Source organism: Pseudopipra pipra, chromosome Z (assembly GCF_036250125.1).
Source record: "Pseudopipra pipra isolate bDixPip1 chromosome Z, bDixPip1.hap1, whole genome shotgun sequence".
In the NCBI taxonomy this organism is placed as follows: domain Eukaryota; kingdom Metazoa; phylum Chordata; class Aves; order Passeriformes; family Pipridae; genus Pseudopipra; species Pseudopipra pipra.
In genome coordinates this window covers 55,148,155-55,165,090 of record NC_087581.1, presented here as the reverse complement: position 1 = coordinate 55,165,090, position 16,936 = coordinate 55,148,155, and the positions used below count along the sequence as shown (strand labels likewise).

Genomic DNA, 16,936 nt, shown 5'->3' with positions numbered 1-16,936 from the left:
GTATTGCCTTAGACAAAACCTGGTTCAGTTTCTCTGTGAAAGAGGAAGTTGAAATTGCTAATGACTAAAACAGCACTGGGCACAAAATTGCACTGATCACCATCCACAAATGTTATGGAATTTTTTAATCACTTTCCCTTAAGAGCTTGAAAATTACTAAGGAAAGGAAAGGAAAAAGGAGAGGGAGACCATAGTTGCTTCTTTCAGCATAGCACCCACTGAATTGCTCTGACTAAGCTAATCTGATGGAGGACAGAACTTTCTTTCCAAGAAGCAGGCTTTCAGGACACACTAGATCCTTGAATAGGTTGCATGCCTATCATTTTTCTGAGTCTGTCCACCTGTGGGATTCATGAAAAGCTGTGTCTTACCTTTACAGATTATTTTTGAGGTGATCCGCGGTGTGTCAATGAGAAGTGACACTGCTATTGATGATATTCTGTTCCAGGCAGGACCCTGTTTAGGTAAGTTTAAATATACATCATAAGAGACACCTGGCAATTCACAGTGCTTGTTTTAATTAGATGGATGATACTTCTTCCCTTGACTCCCCATTGAATGGGTTTGAATTTAGTATTTAGTAACTGCTGGGTCAGTGCAGAATTTTTGCTTTCTAATGCGATGTGAGATCATACTCAGACTCAACTAGTAAAGTGGCTGTAACATTTTTTAAAAACCATATTGCAGTCCCATTTAAATCCAGCATATTAATTGCATTCTGCTTCATGTGTTCTTATGTATGATTAAAATACCAATAATTATGGTCTTTCCTCCTATTTTGTATTCTAGAAGTGGAAGAAATTCAGTTCTCATCAGGCTATCCTGACAGCTTAAACGAAATTGAGTATTAAATACAGTCTGCTGAAAGAAAGTGCATAGAAGATTTGTATGTGAGAAACTGCACAAACTGCCTACTTTAAAATATGTTTTAAGTAAATACTGGATTGGTTTGAATATGCACCAATACATAGGAAGAACTCAGAGCACTCATGTTCCTCGCCTTTGCAATGAAATTTTTGACTCAGGGCTTCTTAGACCATAACTTTTTAAAATATTTTTTCCTCTTTTGCATGAGGTATCAGTTATTGCATAAAGGCTTCCCATTTTGCACAGATCATTCATTTAAATTTTTTTTAACCTTTCTGGTATATAAGTAAAAAGAGGAAAGTGAAGTTGCACAATTAAAGTGGAATATTGTGTTATGTTAAATCTGCATTCAGTGAATGTTTTGTGTTGGGGATAGAATGGATTTTTGTTATGAAAATTATAAATATTTTGAAATAAGAAAGAAAATAGTGCTAGCTACTAGTAACAGCCTTAAGGTTCAGTGCAATTATTCATGATGACAAATCTCTCTGGGAAACTTAATACTCTGCTGGCAATTCTTTGTGATACTGTATTATTTTACTATAACAAATATATTTGTCATCCTTGCCAATAACAAACTCAGTTTTAGTATTCGGTATAATCCATCATAAGCTGGAACTATATGAAATGAGACCCTTTGAAGCTACATGTTTTCTGGCATGCAAGTCTTTTTGTCTGGATTTTTTTATTCAATCAGTTTGTACACTCACAGAGAATGCACGTACCACACCACAGATGCGTGCATTTATATTAATAGGAAACTTAATTCACACATCTTTTTATTTTTTGGTTTTATGTATTTGTGTGTAAGGGATTTTTTTGAAATTATTAGAACTTCCTAATAAAATGTAACTTTGAATATCGCCTTATTGCTCTTTTCTAGACTTCATACTAATCAATATAAGGAGAAAGAATTCAACCTAATAAAATAGCCTGAAGTCATTATTTTGAACTTTAGAGAATGAGATTAATCCAAGAATCCTCAAAGAGTTGCTGATGTCATTGCAAAACATCTCTCAATGATTTTTGAGTGGTCTTGGGAATCTGGAGAGGTCCCAGCTGACTGGAAGCTGGTGAACATTGTGCCAATTTTCAAGAAGGAGGACCCTGGCAACTACAGGCCTGTCAGTCTCACTTTAGTGCCTGGTAAAGTTATGGAGAAGATTATTCTGGAAGGTATTGAAAGACAATGCAGTCACTGGTCACTGCCAGCACAGCTTCATGAGAGGAAAGTCTGGCTTATCAAACCTCATTTAGCCTTATGAGAAGGTAACCCACACAGCTGATCAAGGGAAGCCAGTTGATGTAATCATTTTGGATTTCAGTAAAGCTTTCAATACTGTCTCTCACAGGATCCTTCTGACTAAATACCTACTTGGATAAACACATCATGTGGTGGGTGAGCAATTGGCTCACAGGTAACAATTGGCTCACAGAGGGTAACAATGACTGAGGTAACATCAGACTGGTGACCTGTCACTAGTGAGGTTCTGCAGGGCTCCATCTTAGGCCTTGTGCTCTTCAACATCTTCATAAATTACTTGGATGCAGGACTGGAAGGGATACTAAGCAAGATTGCAGGTGACACAAAACTGGGAGGAGCTGTTGACTCTCGAAAGCAGGGAGGTCCTTCAGAGAGACCTTGACAAATCAGAGAACTGGACAATCACCAACCATGTGAAGTTCAACAAGGGAAAGTGCACCTGGGATGGGACAATCCTGGATGTTTGTACAGACTGGGGAATGAGATGCTGATAGGCAGTTCCATGAAAAGGGACCTGGGGATCAACAGCAAGTTGAATATGAGTCAGCAGTGCCCTGGCAGCCAGGAGGGCCAACTGTGTCCTGGGAAGAATCAGGCCAAGCATCCCCAGCTGGGCAAGGGAGGGGTTTGTCCTGCTCTGCTCTGCACTGGTGCTACCTCACCTTGAATATTGTGGCAGTTTTGGGCACCACAATATAAGAAATATATTAAGTTCTTAGAGAGTGTCCAAAGGAGGGCAATGAAGATGGTGAAAGGCCTTGAGGGGAAGCCATATGAGGAACAGATGAGGTCACTTGGTGTGTTCAGCCTGGAGAAGAGACTGAGGGGAGATCTCATTGCAGTCTGCAACTTCCTTGTGAGGGGAAGAGGAGGGGCAGGAACTGATCTTTCTCTTTGGTGACCACTGACAGAACCTGAGGGAATGGCCTGAAGTTGTGTCAGGGGAGTTTTAGGTTGGTTATTAGAAAGGGGTTCTTCACCCAGAGGGGTGTTGGGTGCTGGAATAGTCTCCTCAGAGAAGTGGTCACAGCACCAAGCCTGACAGAGTTCAAGAAGCATTTGGACAATACTCTCAGGCACATGGTGTGACTCTTGGGGTCCTGTGCAGGCCTAAGGGTTGGACTCGATGATCCTTGTGAGTCCCTTCCAACTCAGCATATTCTGTGATTCTGTGAAATGTGTGGGTCCCATTACTTAAGAAAGCTGAGAGTTTCTGAAGTGCTACAAGAAGCCCTGTACTGAGTGGTAGAAGTTAATCTTACAGTCACCACACTCTGCTCCTTTCAGAACTAAGTATATACTTTTCCTAACAGCCTGTAAGGATCAACACCACCTTTGATGATCTTGGTCCTTGCATCTTCAGTAAACTTTCATTTTGGTGCCAAAATCAATAGAAGACATTGTTCAGTTCAATACATTTAGTACCACACAGATTGAAGCAGTTTATTGTTTCCTAGAGACTGAGGAAGAGCCAAAAGAAATTGACATCTTAACTGCCTATCCTATCTATCTACAGTCTCCCTTGTAAGCTGCTTATGAACACATCAGTCTTGATATTATTCTGCAAATGAAAGCAAACAGAAACAATGGACTGTTTCCTATGAATCGTTTGTTCCATAAAGTGTATGCTTTGGTATCAACATTCAGCTCAAATTATCTAAGCAAAAAACAAATGAAAATGAAATGTTTAAAATAATCAGGCTTGGTGGCTCTCCATACTTCTGATGGGTCTTTTCTGTAAATGAAATGAAGCATGAAGTATAACTATTAGATTCCTGTCTCTGAAGATTTATGCAACTCTGCTTCACTCCATCAAAGTAATCAGATTTAGGCTACTAGATTAAAAACATAAGGAAAGTACTCTCACCTGCTCTCCACTGAGTGTTCCGTAGGGACCTCACTGCTACAACGATTTTAGCAGTACCAATGAGGGTAGCATTTATCCACAGGTGTGAGGTATTGTCCTGACTGCAAGGAAAAAAAAACCAAAAAAACCCTAAGTTCTTCCTTAAGTAGGGAACAACATTACCTTTCCACCATTTTTGCTGCAGGAAACAAAACAGAGGAAAAATTTGAAATGTGGCTTTCAATTACTTCAATGCCTGCTGAATATCAGTTTATAGAAGAGGAAATTCACAGACTAGGAAGAGAATGACTAGAAAACATTTGAATACTAGGGAAGGTGCACTGAGATTTCTCTACTGGCAAACTTCATTTTTTTTGTAAGAGAAAAATCACTCAATCAGCTCTGTCCAAATAGGAGACTCCCCATGCAATTAATTTCTGGATCCATTTTTTTTACTCTTTGTTCCTTTCTTCACTGCTGCAGTAGCTGTACAGGGACCACAGCAGGGCAAAGAACAGTTCTTCTGAGACTTGCCATACTAGGAAATGAAATAAAAAGTATTGGGATAAAAGATTTCTTAAAAAATGCAGATGAACAACCAGATGATGTGGAGCTTTTAATAAAATGTAGCTCTTGATCCAGAAATGGTGACATGATTTTGGTAGTAACCAAAAATAAGCTTTTGCTTTTTGATACTGAAACATGTGATTTGTTAACACAAGTCATCATCAGTCATTACAGTACAATCCAATACTCTGACTTTTGTCCTTATGATGAGTTAGTAGCAGTTGTTTTATCTCACTGTTCTGTTGAATTATGGAATAATAAATCTCTGTCAAAAGTGGCATATTGCAGGGGACACATGAGCTGGGTTCACTGTGTGACATTTTCACCAGATGGATCTTTAATACTGACATCATCTTATGACCAGACAAAATGCATCTGGGAGACAAAGAAGGTGCTCAAGTCTTCTCGTGCTATGCTGAAAAGTGAACTAGATGTTGTATTTCTCAATGGTGAAGTTTTAGCAATTTACAATCAGAACCAACTACACTTATCAATGGAAATACAGACAATGTTATTATGCAGACAGCAGCGCAAGAATCCCCCATTCCTTGCTGTTGCTTAAGTGAAGATCTTAAATACGGCTGTTTACTGTCTGAAAATTTCTTCAAAAGATACTGGAGAACTACAAATAATTGCTTTGATTCACAATTTTATCACAGTCTGTAAAACGCACATGAAAAAGAAACCTTGAAAAGCAACTGTAGCACCCTAAACACTAACAGGCTTGTATTTGGTTGCTCTAGATGTAGCTTTGTGGTGGAGTGGAACTCAACTTGTCTTGAGATCAATGGAAAGCCTCCTGTTTAATATTCTTTAAGTATTTTCCCATCAGTTGACATTTTATCATTATTCTTATAAGTTTTGAAGGCAAAAGCTGAACTCAGATCTCGGTTATGCCGATGGAAATCCAGAATAACAACATAAAATAATATTGTCAGTCTAGCTTTATGCTAAAGTAAATGAAACTATATTCTGACACATTGTTACATTTTTGGTGTCACACCAAAACCAAACTTCACACATAAACCAAACTTTACAGTCATGAAGATTCACTAACACAGCTCAAGCCAAGTACTAAAAGACCTGGCATTTTATCTACTCTGAACAGAGTTTATGAATGTGCCTGCCCTAATTCAGGAGATCCACTGCTCCAAAAGGACCACTGTGTAAAGTCAAAGGCTGAAGAGAGCACCCTCTGCCACATGACAGAGTCAAAATGTTCTACCCCTGACATTTTGAAAAAAAGAAAAATTGACTCTCATCTCACCTCAAAAAAACCCCCACTTGATGTCTGTGGTGGTGCATTCCCCTGCCCCTCTCCTCAGTCTGGGCCACTCAGGAATTTTCATTAGGCCTCAGCCTTGATTAATGGCTCCTGCGAGTTAAGCTCACCCTTGAGCTTAGTAGAAACAATGTCTGCTTCTGGGAACTTCTGCTGCTTCACCAACTCCTGTTGTCTGACAGGCAGCCTTGAAACATTATTTACTGAACCATTAGCCCAGATCACAGAATTATTAGGGTTGGAAGAGACCTCTGGAGGTCAGCTAGTCCAACCCCCATGCCATAACCTAGAGCAGGTTACACAATGCATCCAGGTGGGTTTTGAATGTCTCCAGAGAGGGAGACTCCATGTCCTCCCTGGGCAGCCTGTTCTAGTGCTCTCTTTCTCATGCTGAGGTGGAATGTCTTGTGTTTTAGCTCATGGCCAGTGCTCCCTGTCCTATCACTGGGCACCACTGAAAAGAGTCTGGCACCATCCTCTTGGCACAGACCTTTGACATGTTTATATGATACGCATTAATGAGATCCCCCCTCACTCTTCTCTGGACTGAAGAGGCCCAGCTCCCGCAGTGTCCGCATAATGTTTTAAATGGCTTACGCAGAAGTGATGGTGAACGGGAGGTTGGGTTTTGTGACAAGCCAAGCCGGTGCAATCCCGTTCAGGGGCTCTGCGGCCACCGTAGTAACAACTTTAACCGTTGTTGCAGGTTCCATAGCCAGGGTGAAAAACAACAGCATATATAGGCCACCAGGGGTCCCTAAAGACCCCAAAACCCACAGCAAGGTGCAAACAACCCCTTAAATGAAAGATGGTCGAACGTTCTGTAAAGTAAACCCTTCTCGAGGCTCAGCCCTCGCCTGCTGAGAGACGCCGGCCATCTGACAGGAGTATGTCACTCTTAGGAGCGTTTCTGAAGGGCGGCTATCCTCCCTGCAGGTTGTCTGGTCTCTGAATGAACACGTGTAAACAACGTTTTTCCTATTACTTTGCTGCAAATGTAACAAACACTACCCCGCTGAGCAGATGCCCCTCACAGACCGGCGGACTGCCGCCTCCTCGCGGGCAAGCACCGGCCCCGCGCGCCGCGCGGCCTCACCCGCCGCAACGTCCCGCCCCGGCGCGCACCCCGCACCCGCGCCCCTCCAGCCAATAGACGCCGGCACGACGCGCTTCCCGCCAATGAAGAGCTCCAGCGCAATTTAGTCCCGCCCTCCCGGGCCATAAGAGCACGGCGCGCGCGAGAGCCCGGTGTTAGGGCCGAAGGGGGGGGTGGGAGAGAGGGTGATGGAGGCCAAGATGGCGGCGGCCGAGGAGGAGCCCGCGCGGGAAGATGGCAGCGCAGACAGGAGGGCCGCGAAGGGCGGCAAACCACCTCAGCCTTTCGTCCTGGGCTCCGTCGTTCGGATCTTCATGAAGAACTTCCTGTGAGTGAGTGAATGAGTGAGGGGCGCTCTCCCCCACCTTGGGGGGCTGCGGCCTCCCTCCGCCCGTCCCTCCGGCGGGCCTGTAAGCAGCGAAGCGGGGTTACCGCGGGTGGCGGCGGCTGCAAGAGGGACTGCGTCAAGGGATACCTTCCTTGCCAGGCGGTACCCTGTTCGGAGTGTGGAGTGAACCTACCGTGTGGGTTAAACGAGTGGAATCTAGTGCGACTGTGGACAGCAGGCAGTTGGAGTTAAATATAATAGAATTGACTGAGCTCACTCAATTTTGTCTTTTTTTATTTTTTTAATACATAAAATAAAATTATACCTTAGTAAATTCAACATAAATTATCATTATGTTGGTGAATTTCGTTCTTTATAATCACTAATTTTGAAGGAAGTTCTTGTGAGTACTCTGGCTGGTGGGAATCTGTCTGTTTCACGGAGTTTTACTGAAATATTAATTTTCACTCTTGAGGTTTTACAAAATGGTGTTTGGGGATTGAGTTTAGATTAGGTAATGTTACATTGTATTCAATTAAATAATAAATTATTTTTAAGAAAGCATTCTTTTTTTCAAGGAAATGTGGTGTCTGTGAGATTCAAAAAATTACTATGTTTTCCAGAATATATGATAGCTGTGAAGTATATCCGGGGCCCAACCTCAACGTGGTTGTAGGTGCTAATGGAACAGGGAAGTCAAGCATTGTTTGTGCCATCTGCCTGGGACTGGCTGGGAAACCTTCTTTCATAGGGCGGGCCGATAAGGTAACTACGAGTTTTTGTAATTTCATGTTGAATCTGCGTTTGGTTAAGAGCATTGTCCAGTGGAGGAAGGGACGAAAGGCTCTTCCTTGATTTACTTTATTTTCATAAAAGGTAGGTGTCCAAATTGAAGAATTGCCTATTCCAAAGGCAAAGGGTTTTACAAAGGGATTTTTCTCTTTCTGAATTAATCGTTGTCTTGGATGAATTATGAAATGGAAACACCTGAATTACACTGCAACCTGGGTGGACTAGAGGTTATGTTTGAAGATGATTAAGCATCCATAGTGGGGCTAAAAAAAATGCCTAGATAACATTTGATCAGAAGTACCAACTAAAGGAGAAATAAACAAAATAGTGTAAATTAAATTTCTGAGTAGATAGTATCTGTAGAAATAACATATCCTTAGTGTGTCTGAGAATATCTCTAAAAGTATGCAGGCACTGATCTTAGGTTTAAGTGGAATTTGGATTGCTCTACTATATTTACTTTTTTTTTACTCCCAAGAGATCATGTGTTGACATTGTAGTAGGAAGTTTGTATTGTGTAATTTTCAAGTTTTGCAGTTACTATCATGGATATTCTCGTTTTATACAGTGTATTTTAGTAGATCTTTGAAGCAATGAATCTGGGTGCCTAAGTAATTGTATATATTCTCTTGTTGCAGCTGAGCCAGGAGCAAATGTAAATACAGAAATTGACTTCATGGCAGTAGTGTGTGTTGGTATTTTTATTGACTTTCCAGGGTTGTTTTTATACTATTAGAATTGGTAGTTCTGTTGGTACAGATATTTGGCAATATCTTTTCATTTGTATTGCCTTTGTTGTCCTGATTTGTGAGAACTTCCTCTCAGTGGATCTGCTGATGATAATTTGTTTGATTTTGGAGGTTGAAGTTAATCAGGAATGGTTAACTTGTGGAGGAAGTTCTAATGATGCTAGTTGATGTGCAACATAAGTGTGTTCCTGTATCTTTAGTTAATAGTTAAAAAAAAAATTTAATTATATGTTTTCAATAAAATATCCCAGTATGTTAACTGTATTATACAAATGCATGTTTTTGTAAAATATTAACTTTTAATACTGTGCTGTTATTTTGCAATAACAATTTCTAAATTAATTTTCTAGGTTGGTCTCTTTGTAAAGCAGGGATGCACTAAAGGTTTAGTGGAAATTGAACTGTAAGTACTAAAACTGTATTTCCTCATTCACTTTTAATTAGATCATTTCTCCCCTCAGTTATTCACAAAGCTGGGGGAAAAAAAATTGATATACAGAGGTCTGTCTTTAAGCTGGTGCTTTTTTCTCTTTTTATTCCTCCTCAGACTTAAAAATTTTAAGGTTAAATAACTACCACAGTAGAAATAAGCAGTGATGGCTGCTCTTGATCTCACTTTCTGGAACCTTTCACTTTGTCTTATGTAAAAAGAATGTATAGATAAAAATTGTTGTATATGGTATGTTTGGGTTTTGATGACATTTAAGGTTCAGATGGTTCAAATACAGTCAGCACTGCCATCATTATGTAGAGGTTGGAATTTTTTTGTTAAATTGAAAAAAGTCAAAGTCTAAATTTTGAAACAGATTGTTCTGCCTTCACTTTCTTATACTGATACTGGTAGTGTGAGGAGCTCTCCTACATTCATACCAAAAACATTACTTACTGACACAAAAAAACTAGAAGATCTGGCTCATTCTTGCTAATGCAGTCTTGTATGTAAGCTTTTGCAAAACAGACCAAATCAAAATCATTTGGACTTACTCTGTAAAATTTGTAACTTGTGATATAGGGCCATATTACATGCTTCCTTGCTTTTTTGTGGATGCAATGACACAGGTGATTTTAATAAGCCTTTACCTGGTCTGTTCGTGTGAACTAAATGAAAGATAGAGATAATCAACTAATTCATAACCTGTGTTAACAATTGGCCACCCTGATCAGATTGCATAAAAAGAAAATTATATTAAGGAAAAAAATACTGGAACAGGCCTCTGAACAAGACCTGTCCACTTTTGTTCTTGTGGAAGTGAATAAAGACGACATTCTTTGGAGACTGGCCAAGCAGTAGGTCAGGAGGTAGGATGTCTTTCAGGATAGATGGTGTTATTATTTCAGCATAAGTACATCCTGATGTTACTTGAAAGTCTGAAAAGAGTCTTGCAGTGTGAAGACTTAGCATTTTTATTCTAGTGGTTGCAATGCAGTTGAGCCCTTTATCTAATTGGTAGAAAATACTTAAATGCAACATTTAGATTGAAAGGCCAGTGATGCAGAAGATTGCATTTTGACAGGAATTGAAAAATTTGAGTTCTGTAGGCATATACTGTGCTGGTTGAATTTGGCCCTTGAATTATAATTAAAATCAGGTTATAGTAGTAAAAGTCTTTAATAAAAGAAAAGGAGTATGGCTTTCTATGTCTCTTGAAGGAAGTCTGATTAAAATAAGGTAATGGAGGAAAGAATCATCCAGTCTTCAAGAAGTAGACTCATATCCCTATGGCACTTAATCCGAAAGCTGGCAGCAGATGCATATTCACTTTACATTGATCTCTGTTCTTAAGTCTCCTGAGGTATGTGGCCACTAAACTTTTACAAGCCTGTGTTTTCCAGTTTTAACAATATGCTTAACAGGCACTAGACAATTTCTAAATCAAAATTATAACCAAAATTTGACTTACCTCATTGCTCATTTGTTATTGATGCATCTTAAACAGACTAAACTTCTGAAAATAAGTGTTGAGTTAGAGAACTAAATGGACAATTAATGTGTTTTTACTGGTTTTTAAAAGCAGAAAATGAAAATTAGTATTTTTATGCTTTATGATTTTGTTTTTATTCCCAGATGGAGTATGTATGCACAGCTTATTGGTATAGTTCTGTACACTAATGCTTTATTTTAAAGCCTTACAGCTGGTGTGTACCTCCTTAATGCCAATTTTTAAACTTACTAAATGTCAAACAAAAAATTACACTTTCATAGAAACTGTTAACATCTGCAACAACTTTTGAATGTTTCATACATTCAGCATGAGCATCTCATTTATGTCAATTACTTCCTCTGAGTTAAGATTTGCAGATGTTCTAGGATGCTTTCCATATGAGTTTAGTTCATCACTGAAGTACTGGATGTTTTCTGAATAATGAAATGAGAATCGGATGCTACTGTCCAGTTATTTATATTAAATATTTAGCTGTCTAAAAATTCTGATAATACTTTGACACTTGGTAAACTTTGTGTATTCTCAAAAGTGTAAGCACTTATTTTTATTAATCAGGTTTAAGCCACCAGGCAATATTATTATCACCCGTGAGATTCAAGTGATGAACAACACATCATCGTGGTGGATCAACAGAAAGCCAGCAACCCTGAAAGCAGTAGAAGAACACATTGCAGCTTTAAACATCCAGGTGGACAATCTGTGCCATTTTCTTCCTCAGGTATGGATGAATCAGACCAGCTGCTCTGAGACCTAATCAGCTGACCAGGGGTGGAGCCAAGCTCCTTGCCAGGAGGTTTAAACTGCTCCTGGAAGCACAAAGAACAGGAGTGGGCAGACAGGGGCGTGGCATTGCAGTTTGCACAGGCAGGGCGAGCAGGAAGGGCACAGGCACCCTCACAGCTCTTTCTGGTGAGTTGTGAGGTAGGTGTGCGGCTCTGGGTGTTTTTCTTTTTTTTTCCACAACTCGACCCAGCAATGGTTTCCAAACAAGTGAAAGCCACTGCTGCTGATATCAGGAGGAGTGTGCTAACCCAAACAGAACCCCTCAAGAAGGGCACAGCTGTTCGGGTCACTGGCTGTAGGGAATGTCTGAACCTGGCGTTAGTACCAGAGGACAGTGCAAGAGACACCTGCATATGATGCAAACGGGTGATTGATTTGCTATGCTTAGTGGCAGAGCTCAAGGAAGAAGTGGAGAGGCTAAGGAGTATTAGGGAAAGTGAAAGGGAAGTAGTCTGGTAGAGTCACACTCTTTCAACCCCCTGCCCCTCCTGCCATCAGGCAGATGGAGCAAACCAAGTAGTTGGGGGGGAATGGAAACAGGTCCCCAGTCACAGAGGTAAAAGAATCCCCTGCCGACCCCCATCACCTCCCCTGCTGCTGTTAAAGAACAGGTTTAAGGTTCTGGACCCAGAGAGTCTGGCAGAGGACAGTCAAGAAGAGGATCTCTCTGGAGGGTCTCCAGCTTGCACCCCGTCTAGTAGATGGGTTATAGCCACAGCCACAAAGAAAAAAAAAGGGTAACTGTAGAAGGCAAATCTCTTCTGAGGGGAACTGAAGGCCCTATATGCTGACCGGACCCATCCCACGGGGAAGTCTGCTGCCTTCCTGGGGCCTGGGTGAGGGATAGTAGTAGAAGACTCCCGGAGCTAATCTAGCCCTCTGATTATCCACTGCTGGTGTTCCAGGCTGGCAGTGATGACTGTACTGAAAGAGGTACCAGGCTAATTAAAAAGGACTTCAAAGTGCCGGCTCAATTAGGTAATGGGACAGCAGCACAGGTGGTGTTTGCCTCACTTCCTGCAGTAGCAGGGACAAATGAGGAGAGGAGTAGGAAAACCCATCTTATCAATAGGTGGCTAAAAGATTGGTACCACTGGCAGAATTTTAGTTTTTTGGACCATGGAGCAAATTGTATCATACCCAGCCTGTTAGAGTCAGATGGGCATCATCTATCTAGCAAGGGCAAAAGGACTCTTGCCCATAAGTTGTCGGGGGTGATCAGGAGGGCTTTAAAGTAAGTTTGAAGGGGAAAGGGGTTAAAACCAGGCTCTCCAGAGATGAGCCTCAGGGTGGAAAGCCAGGTTTAGAAGTGAAGTCAGCAGCCCAGCTGAAGTGTGTGTACACCAGTGCACCCAGCATGGACAACAGATGAGGAGCTGGAAGCCATCATGCAGCAGGAAAGCTGTAATGTAGTCACCATCACAGAAACGTGGTGGGATGACTCTCATGACTGGAATGCTGCCATGGATAGCTACAAGCTCTTCAGAAGGGTTGGGCAAGGTAGGAGAGGTGGAGGGGTGGCTCTAGATGTTAGAGAATCTCTTCTGAGTCTGTAGAACTTGAAATCAGTAATGATAAGGTTGAGTGCCTGGACCAGAATCAGGGAGAAAGCCAACAAGGCTGACATGCTGGTGGGAGTCTGTTATAGACCACCCAATTAGAATGAAGAGGACGATGAATTATTCTACAAGCAGCTGGTGGATGTCTCAGATCGCCAGTTTAGAGTAGGGCTTTCAGCATACTCTGCTAACATAACTTCGTATTGAAAACAACTTTTTCTCTTCAGTACATAAATGTCAGTTCAGTCGGTAATACTGTGTTGATAGGGTTTATTTGTTCTCTGCCACTGTATCGATGGCAAGCACACCTTTTGCTTCAGTCTTGGTTTTGAGCTATTCTTCTGCCCTTACACAGCAGCAATACTTCGTGGTAGCCTTGGCTGCCACCTTTAATATTCATTTCTACGTGGCTTAACTTGAGTTAGTCATAGCATTCCTGCTGCAAAGGTGTAGCTCGAGCAGCCTGAGAACAAATGTTTAGAAGAGCTGCATTGCTACTCTATGAGATGGTAATGAACTATGCTAGAGCTATCTGGCATAGAACTGTAAGTCAGGTGATGTTCATGAGAAGTAGGTTGCAGGATATAAATCCAGTATTACTGTATTGCACTGTTTTAGCTAATCCTTTATTTTTGTAACTTTTTTTTCATTTTGTAGGACAGAGTTGGAGAATTTGCAAAACTGAGTAAGATTGAATTGCTTGAAGCCACTGAAAAATCGATTGGTTCTCGAGAAATGTACCAGTTCCACTGCAAACTAAAAAGCTTCCGAGAAAGGGAAAGAGAGCTGGAGGTAAATATGCACTATGTAGAGACAGAGCAGTGACTGGAGGGAAATTATCATGATAAAACTTAACATGAGATCTTACAGAATTAGAAGGTGATATTTATTTCCCAAGTCTGTAAGTTGATTTTACCAAATAATGCTCATCTTCTCTCAGAATTCATTTCCTCTGACACTCACATGCTTGTAAATACAAGGATATGTGTGCAAGTGATCTGGACACAGAGAACAAGGGATGTCAAATACTTATCTCTTTGGAATTCTTGACTGGCAGCAACTTTTCTGGACAGATCCTTTTATGTCTTTTAGAAGTCATCAGCTATTACAGGATGGTCCTTTGCTTTAATCTTGCTGACTTAAACTTCCATAGAAAGGAACAGACAAAGAGGAAAAGGAACAGTGTTCTGGGAATAGTGTCTCTTAGCCGTACAGGCCATTCGTTTAATCCTTTCTTCTGCTGTGTCTTCTTGTGCTTACACTCGTGCATTTTCACTCGTACATGTTACACTCTCATACTAACCTTGCTGTTTCTGTTGCCTATTTCTATATGGTCTTATACAAGCATTTTTGCTAGTAGTATTTATCAAAACTAGTTGGATGTTTAGAAACATATAAGTTAATGAAGGTTTGAGCTTCAAAAATTAATTTCCTCAGCATATTTAAAAAAACCCAACATGAAATTTCTTCAGATTAGGATTTCTGTTTGAGTTAGCTTTTACAGAAAGTATGTGGTTGTCATGGTTTAGGAACAGTAGTCCTCATTTTAGTGGCCCCAGTGTGACTCTCCAAACCACACTGCTGCTCGCTTGTTCCCCTCTCCTCTTCCCCATGCAGGTGGGTGGAGAGAATTGGAGGCACAAGATCAGGGGTCGAGATGAGAAGAAGTTGCTGGAAACAGCAGGGAGATAAAATGAATAGTAACAGCACTGATAACAAAATTGTACACTAATAACAAAAGTGTACAAAAGAGAAAGTGATTCACATGCAAAAATGCTCACCATGGGGCTTGACCTGACCAGAGCCATGCCACTTCTGGCTCAGAACCAGCAACCACCCAGCTGCTCCTGCCAGCTCAGAGCCAGTGCTGGGCTTAGCTCCCCCAGGAGGAAGCCTTTCTCCCTCAGAAGAGAGACGGGACAACTATTCCGAGTTGGGTTGTACCCCTCTATTTACTGCTGTACTAAAATGTCCCCTCTAGTGTTAAATTTCTGCTTTAACATACAGGTGAGATGTGGACTGTTTCTGGGAAATGTTTTCACCAAATAAATAGATGCTTACATTGCAGCACTTGTGCAGAGAAAAAACTACCTCATTGGAGAAAATGAAACAGATGATTGAACGATACAAGCAAGATGTTGACAGATACCTAGAGCACAAGAGCCACATAGACTTGATAGAGATGCTTGAGAGGAAAAGGCCTTGGTTGGTAAGTTTTTTTTATTTTTATTTTCAGTGTTTTCCTTGCCTAACCCATTTTTTGTAATACCCCAAAATTGGAAATAGGCCAAAAGTTGCTTTAAAAGAAGTTTGACCAGAGCAGCTTGAATATCGCTATGATTGCTTAATGCAGGCAACAGGTCAGGTCTTGAAATGCTGTTCTTGGCCTAACTGTGATCAGATGTTTGCTTACATATCTAGCTGGACTGAAGAAGTTCCTTCAGAAATAATTCAAGCAGTTATTGCCCATTTAGGGAAGCCAACAATACAGGCCAGGAGCAGTAGTTTATTGTGTGCAGACACTACTGGTTTAATTTAAGTGCTAGGCAGTTGTACTACTTCCTGCTGTAACTTTTTTTTTTCCTTATTTTTGCTAGGGTTTTTGTCTTTACAGATTGCGTTCTCCCTTAATTTTTTAGTTGAGGTTTGGTGTACCTGACATACATACATGACAGTGAATTTAGGTTGCCAATCTCAAAAATATTAGTGTCTGGACAGATAGAAATTTTAAAATAAATTTGAAAGAGCCTAGAATGAAGAACAGGTTGTTTACACAAAACAAAGTCTTTCTGAACAGCACTTTGATAATTGTAGTTTAGTGTTGAATGGTTGGTTGGTCAGATTAAATTTTTCTGAAGAGTTTAAACTGATGTGGATTTCAGTTTACTGAAATGTTTGTCTCATTGGCAAGCTTTCTAGAGTTCATGAAATAGGGTTACAGAACTTGCGAGAAAACTTGCAGGTACTATTTGTGGAGAATGTGGAAAGCTTCCTAAGTTATTTTGTTGCAATTTTGCATGTAACAAAGCCTCACATGGCTATATATAGAAAACTTTACATCTTGAGCAACTGGGTTCAAGGGATGTACCATCACTGCCTTAATCTTTTTAGTAACAGCACAGAGGGGTAGTAGTTGAAATAGATGGATGGTGGTAGGTAGGAAGTAGGGTATACATTTTGTGATGTCAGCACTTGCTGAATGATGCGAGGTTTTCATACTGCAGATGCATTAGTTAACAATGAGTTAACTGGCTGAGTTAACAAGAGAATTATTTTATTAAGAGAGGTGTAGGTGTTGTGTAGTTAATGTAGATGGATACTGATTGTTCTCTAAGATATTTGTATATACAGGACTCTGAAGGCTGGTTGGAAACTGGCATGGGGAGAACTAAACTAAGAAATTTTATCTGCTGTCAGTTAAATTGCCTTCCATAAGTTTGAGAACATTACTGTTAGTTACCTATTTCTTCAACAAATTTAGTGAGACTCCTTCACACCTTACTGTCAGTGCTGTCTTCCAGACAGTTTGTGTTGCTCAGTATGTTAAATGCTTTTGGTGGGTGCATTTAGTTGAGATAAATTTAACTTTCTGGCCACTGAATCCATAGAAACAACAGTGTGTTTTGACACCTTTGTTAAGTTCTGATTTATAGTATGGGCTCAGTAGCGTATACTAGAATGTTTTAGTAGAAGTCACTTCCTTGTGCATAATCTACAGTTGAAATCAAAAGTCATCATCAACATAATTATTTTACTAGGTAGAGGATATTCGAGCTATGGGCAGCAACAAAATTTCACATTCTGTTGCCATTTTGTGGTTTGTCCAATTGTGGTAGAACTCTTGCTATTCTCCTATGTTG

At 40.6% G+C, this 16,936-nt stretch overlaps 2 protein-coding genes and 1 long non-coding RNA gene across 14 annotated transcripts in view; 2 read left to right on the top strand and 1 right to left on the bottom strand.

Moving 5' to 3' along the window:
• Positions 1 to 1,726, top strand: part of MAMDC2 (MAM domain containing 2) — a 55,939-nt gene extending 54,213 nt beyond the window's left edge. Inside the window, 2 exon segments of the mRNA XM_064641084.1 lie at positions 380 to 464; positions 790 to 1,726. Of these exon segments, the coding sequence (XP_064497154.1) occupies positions 380 to 464; positions 790 to 851 (147 nt within the window). The 3' untranslated portion in view covers positions 852 to 1,726.
• The window catches only part of LOC135406708 (uncharacterized), a 30,945-nt gene extending 24,018 nt beyond the window's left edge, over positions 1 to 6,927 (bottom strand). For 3 of the 10 annotated variants that reach the window (XR_010426433.1, XR_010426436.1, XR_010426435.1), the window contains exons 1-3: positions 6,317 to 6,425; positions 3,999 to 4,099; positions 372 to 456 (exon numbers count right to left, since the gene is read on the bottom strand). This is a non-coding gene — a long non-coding RNA (uncharacterized LOC135406708). The other 7 variants (XR_010426441.1, XR_010426437.1, XR_010426434.1 and 4 more) reach the window with 7 other exon arrangements.
• Positions 6,928 to 7,094: 167 nt separating this feature from the next.
• SMC5 (structural maintenance of chromosomes 5) overlaps positions 7,095 to 16,936 on the top strand; it is a 47,268-nt gene continuing 37,426 nt past the window's right edge. For all 3 annotated transcript variants that reach the window (XM_064641082.1, XM_064641081.1, XM_064641083.1), the window contains exons 1-6: positions 7,095 to 7,250; positions 7,874 to 8,015; positions 9,142 to 9,194; positions 11,290 to 11,452; positions 13,734 to 13,868; positions 15,145 to 15,285. In XM_064641082.1, coding sequence (XP_064497152.1) covers positions 7,111 to 7,250; positions 7,874 to 8,015; positions 9,142 to 9,194; positions 11,290 to 11,452; positions 13,734 to 13,868; positions 15,145 to 15,285 — 774 coding nt within the window. In that variant the 5' untranslated portion in view covers positions 7,095 to 7,110. The remainder of the gene's footprint in view (positions 7,251 to 7,873; positions 8,016 to 9,141; positions 9,195 to 11,289; positions 11,453 to 13,733; positions 13,869 to 15,144; positions 15,286 to 16,936) is intronic.